At 46.0% G+C, this 15,401-nt stretch overlaps 1 protein-coding gene across 1 annotated transcript; it reads right to left on the bottom strand.

The window, feature by feature from the left end:
* Positions 1 to 2,223: 2,223 nt before the first annotated feature.
* On the bottom strand, positions 2,224 to 15,270 carry strn4 (striatin, calmodulin binding protein 4). Its single transcript, XM_029171828.3, has 18 exons — positions 14,788 to 15,270; positions 9,109 to 9,212; positions 8,952 to 9,028; positions 8,753 to 8,831; positions 8,462 to 8,647; positions 7,999 to 8,173; positions 7,743 to 7,899; positions 7,110 to 7,205; positions 6,809 to 6,927; positions 6,547 to 6,722; positions 6,395 to 6,442; positions 6,183 to 6,304; positions 5,928 to 6,095; positions 5,703 to 5,843; positions 5,505 to 5,603; positions 5,311 to 5,397; positions 4,926 to 5,114; positions 2,224 to 4,786 (listed from the first exon to the last, which is right to left on the bottom strand). Exons 1-17 carry the CDS (start codon positions 15,109 to 15,111, stop codon positions 4,945 to 4,947), a joined length of 2,328 nt encoding a protein of 775 aa, XP_029027661.1. The 5' UTR covers positions 15,112 to 15,270; the 3' UTR covers positions 2,224 to 4,786; positions 4,926 to 4,944.
* Between the last annotated feature and the right edge of the window lie 131 nt (positions 15,271 to 15,401).

The raw sequence follows: 15,401 nt of genomic DNA, 5'->3' as shown, positions 1-15,401 counted from the left end.
CCCTCCTCCCTGCTGCTCTGCCCCCTCCGCCCTCTTCCCCTCCTCCCGCGGCTCCAGTCCAAAGACGTCGCCGTGCAGGAGAGAAAGTCCACAAAGTTGATTGAGAAACTCCTCGGCCGTGGGAGGGGGAAAAACAACAACAGTGCCAAAGTTTCGCCGTGCGCTTCCTCGGGTTACAAAATGGCCTCCTTCGACAGGAAACTGTGAGAATGAGGGAGAGCTGAGTGGCTGCGCTCCTTTTACGAGTCTTGCCCTGTTTCAGTTTCAGCCCCAGTTCAGTGTTTTCTGTGAAAAAGCAGAGACGGAGCTGCGCGAGGGTGCCTCCCTCTCCCCCTCCCTCCTGCCCTCTCCTCTGTGAGTTTGTCACAGACAAGGAGGAAGTGAAATGACTGACACAACCTGGAGCCAATAGGCTGTCAGGCAGCCCTGCCCTTTGACTTCCTACTCCCAGGTTTCTCCCTCCTCCCTTTCCTCTCTCTCACTCCCTTCCTTGGCCTGGAGTTATTCCTGTTGTTTGCTCTAAAGAGCGGAGGCCAGCACGGATCACCTTACATCGGCCCGAGGGCGGCCCCATGCTGAATAACCGTCCCATCTAATCCCCCGCCACTGCATTTGCCCTGTCCTGCTCCTCTGCGACCATGCATTTCCCGCCACACAGTGCAAAGAGGTGTCGTGCACGGTGCAGAGTTGTTCAGATGATTTCACTTTAAGTGAAACTGGGAACTTTGGTGTCAGGGTACTGAAGCTGCACATAAGAAAACGCAGCGAGATTAGTTACCACAATAAACATCAGAGCAGTGGTTCTGCACTACTAACGGTGCAGATGTGCTGCCATGTTCCATATTTGGTTGTTTAAAAAAGTCCCCAGAAGGCAATGCTGAAACTCTCTAACCACATAAGGTTCCTCAACTACATTTTTTGCAGAACCCTTATGTTGTGATTTACCCGGTGCAGGTAGATTGCATTTGTTGAAACTGAGACAGTGAAGGCCCGTTCCGCTGCAAAGTACATCTGCAGGGATTCTAGTTTCCACCACAAGAGGGCAAGGTTGACTCCACAACCGATACTGATACTTTGATACTGTATATGAATTTGAATTCGCAAGCATTTCACAATGGTATGAATGTGTGATCAAAGAGATCACACGATAAATGTTTTAAAGCCTTAAATAACAAGAAGCTCAATTAAAACATATATTGAAGTACTGTGCAAATTAGTCTAATTCCATTTTGTAATGCTCTACTGTTTACACAGCTGCTGTTTTACCATTAGACATTAGTTTTTTAGATTTACATACATTATGCATGATGATTATAATGTGTATCATACACCCTAATTTAAAAAGAGAGTGAAGAAAATATGAAGACAAAATCAGCTGGAAAATGAACCTGGATTATAATATTTTTGATTAGGGTGTTTAAGTATATTTTGACTGCATACTTTACACACTGAGGACCTACTACTGCTACCGTGTTGAGTCAGGGGCGTAGGAGTGTGCAGGATACAAACAAAGCTCAGCATCTATGTCTCTGCTGCAGCTATTTTCATAATCCTCATTTTTAGCAAACTCTCATACTTCACTGAAGCAAAATTCATACAAATGCCAATAAAAGATCCAAGCCAAAATATTACTTGCCTAAGGGCTAAAAGCATATTAAATACTGAGGAGTTGATGAGCATACCAGTCAGCATTAACAAGGCTTTATGTAATGTTACATAAAGTGGTGTGTCTCTAAAACAGCCTGAAGCCATGTGCACCACAGAAAAAGAAGTATATGAAGGAGGAAATCATCGTGCTTGGATGAATGTACTGAATATCCATTTTCTTAACCGCTTACTCCCTAGTGCGGGGTCACGGGGGTGCTGGAGCCTATCCCAGCTGGCTACGGGCAAGAGGCAGGGTACACCCTGGACGGGTCGCCAGTCCATCGCAGGGCAACACATAGACAGACAACCATTCACTCACACACTCACACCTACGGGCAATGGAGAGAGGCCAATCAACCTAATGCACGTCTTTGGACTGTGGGAGGAAGCCGGAGAACCCGGAGAGAACCCACGCAAACACGGGGAGAACATGCAAACTCCACACAGAAAGGCACGAGGTCCGCCTCCAGGAATCGAACCCAGAACCTTCTTGCTGTGAGGCGACAGTGCTACCCACCGCACCACCGAATATGCAGCATACTCTTTACCCATGTAAGCAAAAATGACAAAACAAAATTCACTGTACAAAATCTTCATTTTTTTTCTTCCTTAATGGCATACAACAGGGGACCCTTAAACAAAAAGAGAAGGTCATTTGATACAAGCTAGAATGCAGTTCAAAAATATATAATAAAACAAAATTAATAAAAAGCAGGTCTCTTATCCCTTGTACTTAGAGGAAATAGTTTGAATACAGCTTAATATGATGTACAAAATATCACACAGTGATAAATTGCTAATAAAAAAATAAAAACACAAAGAATGAGAGTCCTTTATCTTGGCCTCTGACTGGCAACCGACATTTTTTTTGTTCAACATATTTTCTTTTTTTTTCCTCTCGCTTTTTAATGTTTTTTGGTTTTTTTACAAGTTATACATTGCCATTATCAATCACAAGCAAATTCTATGCCTAGCAAGGAAGAATGATTCACTTATGATACTAGAGTATTCTTACATCTTAATAATCATATTCATAGTCAAAGAAATGTGAGAGAAAGAAAACCAGGAAATGAGGGACATTTACAGCACATAATGGCATCTCGAGTCATCATTTACAACCTCTGTTTCTCAGTTGGCTTTTCGTACTGATTTGTCGTTATTGTCAAAAGTCGGGCAGAATGAAAACGACCCTCTTGATTACTCCCGATTGTAGAAGAAAAACATCATCTTGGACCCTGTCTGTTCCCGACCACTCCCAATTAACAGCATCTACTATTAGTTGTTGTGCAAAGTGGCACCAAAAAGTAATTTAATTACAGGGCTTCATGCACAGCAGCAGAAAAATGGCTGTAAAACACACACAGTGGAATATCTTACCAGACAACCCTGTTTGAGAAAACTGTGAATGTTTCCAGTGATTGGGAGAGGAGTGTTCACCTCTGGGCTACTTGGAACACTGCTGACCTCTAGTGTGACCCTGTAAACATGCGTTGCAAACGTTTCTGCATTTTTCATTTCCAAATGTTGCTGGAATTTTAGTGGACTTTGTCTGTTTTGTGCTGCTGAGCATCTGATGCACATGAAAAAAGGATCTTTAGGTTTTCCGGAAATTGAACTCTCAGGGACTGCGAGAGGCCACGGAGACAATCTAAAGTCTGATCTGCGGACACGTTTCCGTAATACACAGTAATACAATGACCATGAGTTCTGTACAAAGCCAGCAGTATTCATTCCCCTCCGCTAAGATATTACAACAGTGAGCATTTATTTTGAAATCTGGCCACAAAAAATGATTCATTAAAAAAGTCACTCACATTTATAGCCCAATGAGTGAGAAGGTATCACACACACACACACACACACACACACACACAGGTCCCTGATTCTGACTCAAGACTGACGAGGTCTTTCATAGCACCGTGATTAAACTAGTGCAGATACGTACACACGCACACACTCTTCTGTACAGTATAAAGCACCAAACGACACAATCTGTGTCATTTGTTGACTGGCCTCACACCCCTGCAGTCTGTAGTGTTGACTCATACCCCCATGATATCTGCACTCAGCTCTTTAGAGAGGTGCGAGAGCACAGAGAACAGTATGAGGAGTCAGGTTCAAACTGTACAACTGTACAGGTGACTGTGGAAGTATGGTAATTTATGTGGTACAGCAAAATCACAGCTAGTCTCACACACACACACACACACACACACACACACACACACACACACACACACACACACACACACACACACACACACACACACACACACACACACACACACACAAACACACACGAAGTAGAGGCAGAATCATGGAGGTGTTGTGATAACGAGACAAACAATCAGAGGTGGTGTTTTGGTGATAACGTTGAAATTAAAGCTATTTGTTTAACACTGGCTAGCAACCGTCTACTGCCGTCTCACATCACATGTGCACAACATGTCACAAAGCACACTATCTCTACCCCTGGAGTCTTTGGAATGTAATTCACTGGTTCCCAGTGCAGAGGTCGGTCAGGTGTTCTCTACCAACATCGGGTACATTTTCTTTTTAAAGTCACGTCTACATGGATGTTAGTTAAAAGGTAAAATGAGGTGGTGTGTGTGTGTTGTGTAACTGTTTGATGGATCTCTATTAAAATGTGCAGTGTGTCAGCAGTTCAAGGTCACACACACACACACACACACACACACACACACACACACACACACACACACACACACACACACACACACACACACACACACACACACACACACACACACACACACACACACACACACACACGCAGTGCAGTGCTTTGTAATAACCGTTGGCAGACTAAAAACAAAAAGCACAAAAGAGAATTGTAGTGTAAAAAAGTGTTAATCCAAACGTGATTATTTGAAAACAGAGCAGCCAAGTTATAAAAAAAGCAGTGATTAGTATTACAAGAAGTCACTGAGGCATTGGAGGACGGTGAGGGTCTGAGGGGAGGCGACATCCTGGGGGGTGCAGGACAAGAGTTTGTGTGTGTGTGTGTGTGTGTGTGTGTGTGTGTGTGTGTGTGTGTGTGTGTGAGAGAGAGAGAGAGGGGGAGAGGGGTGAGTTCTGTAGTCTTCGGTCTCTTTTGGCCCATTTGTAGTTGAGGACTCTAAGAACAGAAAAAAAACACAGAGTTAGAGATTGGGGTTTACATGTTAGGATATATGCAACTGCTTGGGGCTTTAATCTGAGCTAAGAGTCGCACCAAGCAATTAAAGCAAACACCCTTCTTTCCCCCGTCCCCTCACCAGAATGATGATAGTGATGTCAGACAAAGATCTTGGCAAGTGCATCGGCGCCAGCGCTGGCGATGAAGGGCTGGGAAGAGTGGAAGGCCACGTCATGAATGGCCTCGTCGTGCTTCTTCCTGTGGGCCGTGATCTCCTGCACGCACGTCCTGTTGTCCAGCATCCACAGGCGCACTGAGCAGTCGTGGCCTGCAGGGGGCAGAAGGGGAGAGACAGGGTCACTGGAGAGCACTGCTTCACGCAAGCTGAGCTTACTGTACAGCCTACAAATGCTGCAGGGATTGTGTGTATAAGTCATGGTTTTCATTTAAAGACATGTGTCCCATAACATAAATTACTTGCAGTAAAATATCTCTTACTGACTGTAAGAGTGCATGGTACTCACTGCCAGAGATGAGGTAAGTGCCTTTAGGATCTGTAGTAAGACAGGTGACTGCATCCAGGTGAGCCACCATCGAGTGGACCACCTTACCTGTAAAACAAAACAAAGCTCATTTAGTATGATGATCCATTGATCTAATTGGATCCCCTAAAAACCAAACAGACAACCAGTGTAAATAAAACTCCTCCTGTGGATACCTGTCTTGTTGTCTAGGAAGCGGATGGTGCGGTTCTCATGTGCAGTGATGGAGACGGGCTCAGAGGGATGACTGACCACACGGTTGATCAGCTCACTGCCTGCAAATGAAGACAAACCACAAATTCTTTATCTGATACAATTATTAATCCTAATATAGCTCTCAACAGGTGTTACTGCTCGTCAGAATGATGACATACCATCCTTGGTCTGCGTCTCTAGAGCAGTGAGGCTCTGCTCTGTGTTGAGGTCGTAGAGAAGGGTCTCACCACTGTCGAATGACACCACCACCTGGTTTGGGTCGGTGGCCACGAAGGCCACAGAGGTGGGTGTTCCGTGTTCTGGGGGGACAGGAGATGATGAAGTTCTAGGACACAGACGTGAAGAGATGCAGGAACAAAGCTGACATTCAAACAGAAGCCCACCTCTCTCCTTATTGAAGACAGACAGACACGGCGCTGAGTTCTGAGGGTCCCAGATGCGAACGGTGCCGTCGGCTGAGCACGAGGCGAGACGATGGTGAACTGAGGAGTAGGTGAGACCCCACACGCTGTCTTCGTGTCCTGCAAGCACACTGCTCTCGATGCCGGGATCTGCATGGACAAACACAGATAAACACCACAGACAATAGAACACAGAACCGTGCTGTTATTATGGTCTTCAGCTGAGAGTAAACTAACCATAGTTATCGTAAGGGTCCACGTTGAGGTCTGGCATCTTCCAGCACCTGACGGTTCCATCCAAACCACCACTGTAGCATGATTCTCCATCGTCGTTCATGGTCAGTGACAGAACAGCTCCACTGGACAAAAAACAAAGAGGGTCCTCTTTGACTGCACTGTGTCTGAGTTTGACACACAGTGTCAAGTTTTATTCGTACATGTCGACTCACCTGTGTGCTCTAAACGTATAGATGGGCTCAACATCTAAAGCTGCGTTTCTGTGGAGGGACACGGCCTTTTAAAATCGGTTTTGCACTTTCGTTTAGTTTCATTTGACATATGAACATTATCTGTTCTGCTGCTGCTATGAATGAAACCTTACTTTTTAGAGTGCATGGTCTTGCTGAGGTTCCACAGTTTTAGTGTTCCGTCCTCAGAGGCTGTGAGCAGCACCACTTGGCTGGGGTGAAAGGTCAAAGCGCGGATGGCGTCGAAGTGGCTGCGTAGTGTGAAACGAGGGTTCCATGTCTTCTTGAACTCCTCTCTGTTATCCTGCATCTGACAGGACACATGTTTCAAAATCAGCGAACACGTGTAGATTGTATAGTATAATAATGTATAATAAGTCAGTAATGTGTCATTACATCCATAGAGAGATCATTGTCATTGGCAACTGTAAGATCAGCCAGTTCACCCAGGTTCATATCTCCTCCTCCAACAGCATCCATAATGAAAACATCAGAGGAGAATCCCAGGGCGCCGCCTGCAGGACGGAGGTGGAACAACACAAAACTTACTGCTGCACTAACAAAACATATCTGCACATCAACAATAATTCCTAGATCAAACAAATTTTATTTATCCTGTTTCTTTACTCCATCACTGTGCAGCGCAGGTACACAAGATTAAAATTTAAACAAATTTTGGTAGGTGGGGGAAGCTTACCTTCACCTGAGCGAGCCTGTCCTGATACAGAGGGGGACGGGGTAGGTTTAGGGGGGAAGTCCGACATCATGCCTTGTAACTTGTTCCTGCGGTTCTCTGAACCCGGCAAGAGCAGAGACACAAAACATCCAGTCACGTAGAGAGGTAGAAGAGCGGACGGAGGGGCCGATGCACGGACAGATGAGAAACAGGTGGAGGTTGACAGAGGCAAAAATGTAACTTTAAATCCATCATACACTCAAAAGTATTTTATAAAACTGTGGTTTTGGAAGGATGACACAGTAAAAGCACAGTGGAAATGTGGCGCCAAGAATGAAATGTGGGCGTGCCGAAAGAGAAGGCAGCATGCGTGATAACCTCTGAAACGACCACAGGGGAAAAAAAACAGCAACAAAGATGACAGCTACATAGCTATAAACGCTCACAGACAGCATGTGAAACAGGACAGAGAGACATGTGGTTGGGAAAAGAGGTTCGGTTTATTGACAAGCAAAGGTTCTAGACACAATGAGAAGTAAAAGATAAAAAGGTGAGCAAGGAGGAGAGGAAGTAGGGGGAAAATAAGACAGATACACTGGTGGCAGTGATTCTGGCAATGCTGGTGCTAATGATGTTGCTATAGCAACAGCGTACCTAACTCCCGTCCGTCCCCCGAGATCCGAGCCTCTCCCGCCCCCTCCCCATCCTCCCCAGATCCCAGGAAGTCAAATTCGCCGAGCGCGTCTTCCGAGTCGTCTTCGTCTTCCTCGTCCTCCGGGTCCAAATCTGTGGTCATAGGTTCCGAACCCATCTGGACAGAAGAACAGAGGCAAGAAGGCACTTAGCATCTCTTAAGGTATCAGTGTGGTTATATACTTTATATACTAGTCAGTCTAGTCTTTGAGCACACCTTTACGCGTGACTTTTTGCTCTTGCGCGGTCCAACGATGCCATCAGTGGCCATGCCTTGGAAGTCATCTTCCTCGTCGCTGTCTTCATCATCATCTTCACAGCCATGCAGGAAGGGGATCTTGTCCAGGACCGAGCCACCCAATCGTTCCTTAGAGCTTTCCTTGCTGGCGTTCCTGCATTACCGTATTACATGGGGATAGACAGGATTACCTCAATTTTATTTAATAATACTATAAAATAAGTGAAACATCTGAGTTAGAAATGGAGCATGAGTCTTTTATTTCTTACTATGAAGCTCTAATGACAGTTTCTTCTAGGTCATCAAAACTGTCATGCTTAACACAAAAATATCATCCACAATATCATCCAAAACATCCACTTTCATACCGTTTGATGCATATGATGAAGTACTTCCATTCTTTCTGTCACACTGGGTATGTACAGCAGGGAGAACGGCTCACCTTTTGATTTGTTCCTCAATCTGTCTGACCAACATAGACTCGCCAGCTGACCGAGGTTCGGCCTCTGGGCAGGTTTCACTGGGAGGAGGTCCATTGGACTCGGGGCTGCTTCGGCCCAGCAGGGAGCGAACGCGTTTGGACCGCATGTCTAGGATGGTGTCTGAGTAACCCACTTCTTCGAGATATCTAAAAAGAACATCGCAAAATCACAAGTGTGATTCACAGCTAGGGACAGTTTAGTGGCATGGTTTAAAAAAATAAATAAAAAATGAGATGATGGAGGGGCCTTACTTGCGTAGTAGCTGACGTCCCTCCTTCCAGGACATCTGATTGGCTGGCTCAGAGTCTGACTCAGCTGGCCCATTGGGAACTACAGAAAATAGATGTGTCAATAGTGATGCAACAGCACGGCATACAGAAAAAAAGGAAGCAGAAGCTATGAGTTTAGCAACAGCTAATGGAGTGATTTTAAATGACAGGGTGAACATACGAATGTCTGCCTCAGTCTCTGGTTTCTTGTCTCCAGGACTCTGATCATTTCCTGCCTTCAGCTTCTGGTGCTTAGCCCTGGAACCACATAAGAAAAAAAGTGTTAGTGTTAATAAACCTTTGATTAAACGGGGCAAAGACAAAAAGCTCTGTCTCACCTCTCCTGTTTGAGGGCATACTCCAGCATTTTGATCCGCCTCACCAGATCCTGTTTCATGTTCTCCTGCCCTTTCCTCTCACCTTGTAGGAATGCCACCTGAGCCTGTATCACACACACAAACACAGGATGTTGAGGAGGAGTAAACAGCAGCCACATGCACATACATACATAAAAAACATGGGAAAATTATTTAATGCATTTAAAATGAATTCAATTCAACTAAAGCAGTGAGAATAAGAAACTTGATATCTGATCTCAGACGGTGATGGAAAAACCAGGGTTTTATGTGGTGAACACAGCAAACATGAGTTCAGAAAAGCCAGAGCCGTAAGTAGAGGGCTGTGGTCGTAGGGATCCTATTTCTGACTTCATTGCGCAACTGAAGACGAGGACAGAGAAGAGACACTTTTTCTATATTCGTATACCTGTTTTCCAGACACATCCTTCCTGTGTGTGTGTGTGTGTGTGTGTGTGTGTGTGTGTGTGTGTGTGTGTGTGTGTGTGTGTGTGTGTGTGTGTGTGTGTGTGTGTGTGTCACATCCTCCCTCATTTCCTTCCTCCATTTCCTTTCCGGATAAAATTTGTGCTTTGAGGACACATATTTGCTGCTCATTCATGGCACTTCATAAACAATTCAAAGAATTTAAAAGGGGTGCGTGATGATGAAAGAGTGTCGACACTGACGACCATCATTCTGCAGCATCTTCCTTTGGTGAAGACATTATATGGGAGAACTGCTGGTTAGTTTTGATGCCCTCTATTGGCTGGAGTAGCAAACTCCTCACATGTCAGGAAAAAGAAATCAAAAACTAAACTGAACAGAAAGGGCCTGACCCTGTTTCTGCTCTCAGGACTACATGCAGGTGATGGAGGTGTATGCACACTGGCTTTCCAGTGTCTCTCTCCTTTCTCCTCGTGTGCCAAGTAGAGCTGAAGCGTTAATGCTGCTCGTTTCACAGTCCACTTCTCCCCTGCACGTTCCTGTCTGTGTCCACGAGTCTGCTCCCACACGCGTGCACGGCTCTGTGAAACTAGAACAGCCTAAAAACACCATCTCATGGGGCAGGAACTGTATACTTGAGAGAGCAGTCAATCACCCAGGAAAGCGCACACATCCAGAAATACACAGTCACGTAACCAGCCAGCAGGGCCAGCGGAACACGGGATAATCTGCCAAGCAAACCTCACCACCGCTGCTCCTGCCGCTGAGTAATCCTGATTACGGAAATGTGATTTGATATGCCTGTTTGAGAATGCTGGCGATAACGTCCAGAGCTTGCACGTTCACACTGCAGGTATCACCTGAGAGGCTTCATGTAGTTACTTAATGCTAAACGTTGCAGGAGGAGCAGCAGGGTCTACACAGAAAGCACAATAACTTGTTTATGTATGAAGCCTTGGATTCATCCAAGACGCTAGAAAGAGCAGAGAAGCATGTAAATAAGATCTCATTTATCGTGGTTATGTGGTTGATGGAGGCGAATTGGTTGAGCATTCCCAGCCGCAGTCAAGTAGTAATTGTAAATTCATAAGGCAGAAATGCCTAATGTCTAAAGCTCATGTCAAAATGCAACAACAAAAAAAATTTCCAGTTCATGCTGAAATACAGGAAAGTGCAACTGGACAGTTCTGAGTGTGGCAGAGCCCAGGAACAGTCCAGTTCTCATAGGATGGGCTCGTGCTTAACAGAAACCTTGGCATGGTGAGTGTCAGTGAGTAATGAGTGGCTTTTTATTGGATAGTGTAAAAAGTGGTGCAATATACATCCTTATTCTTCCTTTGAACGTGTGCACACCCTTCACAGGTAGGGCACACACTTCTACTCCCACTCACACAGACACAGACAAGCTACAACCTGCTCACAAGCAGATAGGCATCGCACCCCTGTGCTCCGGCATCATGCCGCTCTCCCACAAGAACAAGTTCCTGCTAGCGCCCAGGACCTCGAATCCCCGACACAGCGGTCGGATAGCAACACATATGATCAGGACTATGCTCAAGGTCAAAACGCTTTGGGAGCACGCATGATGTAGAAAGCGCGAGCATACCAACATGAAATCATCATCCTCCTAACAGCGAACAGCGGCAGGGGCAGCCAGGCCCGGTGCTTTTACTGGGTAGCTTCATCGTCAAAGGGGAAAAAGCGCAGAAAGTCCGCAGGTTTATCAAGTTAATGTTACAAGACAAAAAGTGAAAGAGGCTGCGTGCGAGCTGCAGATCAGCAACCGTTAGGTGCTGCAAACTGCAAAGCATAATGGGATGTGAGGTCCCCAAAACGATCATTATAGATATACTAACAAAAAAGTATGCACTGGGTTTAAATCAGATTACTGCATCAGGCTAAGACGATTAATTAAGGAGACAGAGGTGCACATTCGTATTGTTTCCAGCTTCCACTGGCTGCTGTTAATCTGCCCTTTGCCTGGTTCAGCCTGGGACATGCTTGTTTTTACTTGTGTGCGGGACCAAGGCCAAAGTCTGAGACAAGGCTGTCCATTCACTGGAAACCCAAGGTGTTCGTCAAGTGCTGGCCCTTCAAAATTAAAGCCAAACAAGATGAGATGATCACTACAACACTGTACTTGTAAGGGAAGTAAACTGCACATAAAATAGAAGTCCTCTTCAGAAGAAGCAAAGCCAACGCTGGAAGTCAGTGAGTTTGCTGGATGTCATTGAGGCCAGTAAATTCTAACAGTGCGGCTACCTTTTGTGTATTAAGCTAACAAATGAACAAAGCCTAAAGTACAAAGGCATATTGTTGTGAGCAGACCTGCTGTGCCATCTCAGCTCTCCTTCCTGTGGGTTGGTTTTCCTTCCATATGGTCCACCGCGCTGACCTTTCCACCATTTGTCAGCGCTTGGAGAGCAGACATATTCGGCCTATTCTATCAGTGGAGCTGCAGAACGGGGTCAAGGGCAGCTTTCCTCCTTCCACTGGCCACCCTCCATCTTCTCATCCCTTCATCCCCATGAGCCAACAAGTAGAGCAACTTTTCTGGGACAGTGTGGTTTCACGGTGTGTGTATATTAGAGTGTGGTACTTAGTCAGACAATGACACCCTAAATAGCTGGGCCTGCTGCCCAACTGTGATTGGAAGATACTTAACAGTCATTAGAAAGACAGAATAATGCTGTGTCATGATTGTGTTTAAATAAGGAGAGAAAACATTCCAGGAAAAAAATTGAATTAAATGAAATGAGCAGTTACAGAAAAACAGAGGTAAAAGACTGTCTGTAACCAGATTACACAAGTGTGCGTGCGCAGAAGGCTCCACTAATATTGCACTACATATGGATGTCACGTGTGTCATGGCTGAGAGCACACTGCTATTAATTAGAGATGTGTCCACAGGGGCCTTTTAGGCCACCCTCAACAGGAAGTGATGTCATCTGGGTCACCGTAATCCAACCCACAACCACTAACACTGCTAATGCAAGAAATATCTGACCATGGGACTTATGCAACAGGGGCAGATAGAATAAATACAGCCACTACATAGACTGTTTGGCTTCTACCACAAGCAAAGTGGTAGAGGTTTGTTCAGACACAGAGCACACAGTGGTGTGATCTGATACATTACACACCGGGAAAAGCTTCTTATCCGTCTAAAAACCACCGCCACCTGTCCCGAAGCCGTGCTGGGACGTCCCACCTGGCCCCGAGCGGGGAGGCCTCCCATTCCCGGACTGTCACTGGAGATGCGGCGCCACAGGTGGCCCATTCACACAGACAACACACTCGAAGTCGGCGCATGTGCTCCGGTCTCACTGGCATGTGCTGTTCTACAAACACAGACACGCACGCGGCCGATTTGGAAGGCGATAGTGTTAATCGCTGTTGAATCGCGGTGGTGCTTTTCCTGACGCGTTACGATTCGTTATAAGCCCTGCGTACTCCATTAAAAACGCTAGATAGCATGCAGAGTTGGAGTGCGAGCAGACATTACTATGGATACGTGTAAAGCATGCCGCCAACTGTGCAGCACATGGTTCGGGGGCACGTTTACCGGCATGTTAGGAGTCCGCTGGCAACAAAAGCCAGGGGCCTGTGGCCGGTGGGTGTTAAAATGAAAGCTAGGTCAATTTTCCAGCCTAACACTTTAATGGGCCTCTGTGTCCCTCAGCACAGGACACGGCACTAATTGTACCAGAGTGTGTGCAGCAAATAGATACGTGCAAACAAAGTTCAGGACCGATCTCTAATAGCGCCGTGGAAATGCCAGCGCTACGCTCCTGCTTTCAATCCCCTCTTTGGCCACACATGCCCACGAAGGCACGGAGCGCGGCACTCTTGTTATTGTTCATCCATATTTTATCGTGGTTCTATTTATAACTGCGTAGGTTTGACTCGGGGGCAAAGTGACAGAAGCGAGGAGCTGACATGTTATTTTCTGCGGTTCTGTGGCGCTCGTGACCTCCGGAAGAAAGTTAAATTCAAATTAAAAGCAAACCGTGGCTCCAGGAGGAAGGCCACATATGGGTTTAGGAACGAAAAAGGCCAACAGTTCGTTCATTCTAAACTCACCCGAAGAAAACATGTTGGTGTGTGTGTATATGTGTTTTTGCAAACTTCTTCATTCCTGGAACAATTTGATGAGTAAGCACAATTTTGCTCTCACAGCACAATCTCTGTTTGCTGCCGTTGGCCTCTGAATACATGGGGGCAACAGGGGACTCGAGCTTTGCTAAAGGGCATTTCTATGGCACCGACTCACACATTCACACCATTACACAAACCTTACCCTAAAACCTCTGACCTAAAGCCAGACAGCACATTATTGGTTGTGTTTGTTTTTTGTGGCAATTTTTTCCGTGTTTGTAATTTAATGCTATATTTATTTATCAAAGCACTAGTTTATTAGGAGACAGGACGGTGCATGACTAACACTGACATCACATACTTATCTGTTTATCAAGCTTTAATTTCAAAACTCTGATTTCCTCTCAATGCACCATTGAGACCTCACTACAAATAAAGATGTCAAGATGTAGCACACTATCTTCAAGGTGTCTGGTATGCGAATAAAGAAAACGTATATTCTATGTTTTCAGTTGGTTTCTAAAGGGAACTGCCATCACCTTCCAATCACATCACAGTCACACATCACTAGATCCGTCCACGTAATCGCATTGTCTGTTTAAAATCTGTTTCCATGTAAATAACAAAACACAGCTTGGCTGAAAAGAGGAGCGCTGTCTTATCTTTGATGTGGACCTGCATTAATATCAGGTGAGCAGCCACACCTTCACTCTGTTTACCCATCTCTTTTATTTGCAGTATAACTTGCTTGGGTTTGTTAGTTAAAGCAGTTGGACCTCTACTGTCTGAGTTGGTGCTAAATATCTTTGTGGAGTGAGCTATATGAGGATTTAAAGGCCAACGGGCAGAGGTTAAAGCTTTCTGGAAATGCTTTTAATTTCATGTGTAATCCCACTTGTGTCTGATGGGCTTTTTTCACCATCAGCTGGAGATCAGAGGGTTTGTCCGTGTGTGTTTACTATCCAGTAATAACACGTCCTGCTCAGTACAATGAGCCCGTTAGCCCGTTAGCATTGTGGCATCCTCAAACCGACTGCTCGTAGGGCATGTGTGCTGTCACAAAGCTCTAGCTGTGTCACTTCTGGCCTTCTTTTGTGTTCACGCTGCAAACCGGAGCTTAACGACAAACAATGTTACCCTGAGTTCGTCTCTCTCAGCCTCCCAGCGGTATTTCTCGGCCTGGAAGCGTCCCCACTCAAACTGGATGAAGTGCAGGATCCCGGGAAGCGTCATGCCCGAGTCCCCATCCTGCGGCTCCCGAGGCAGCGACGAGCCCGACATGGCTCCCGCGGCAGCCGCTGCCGTCGCCGCCGCCGCCGCTGCCGCCGCCGCCATCGCCCCGGTCGCCGCAGCTGATGTCGCCTGGCTCGGTGCTGCTTTGGGCCCGTTTGGGTTGCGCCCCGCTCCGCCGCCGCCGCCGGAGTTCGGGCTTGTTCCTCCACCGGATCTGTCCGCCTCCATTTTAACCGTTCAACCTTTCGCCAGGATAAAAAGCTGGAAATGGGTGAACAGGAATAACACAAAAGTATCTGGTGCCCTTCTTCCAGCCTAGCCGCACTCCACTAGTGGATACCCTCCTTTCTTCCTTCTCTCACACGCACAGAGCAAACCACTATTTAGTTGGTAAAAGTACATTTCCGGTTCTATCCCTTCAACGTAAACCGAGGCAAGCCACACATTTAAGCACGGTGGCCTGTTTATTTACCTATAAATTCAAAAGAATGAATAACCTATTAATTCTAATCAAATCT

The sequence above is a fragment of the Betta splendens genome, chromosome 13, assembly GCF_900634795.4.
Source record: "Betta splendens chromosome 13, fBetSpl5.4, whole genome shotgun sequence".
NCBI lineage: Eukaryota > Metazoa > Chordata > Actinopteri > Anabantiformes > Osphronemidae > Betta > Betta splendens.
Note: the sequence above shows the minus strand (reverse complement) of the source record. Positions and strands in the feature narration are given on the sequence as shown.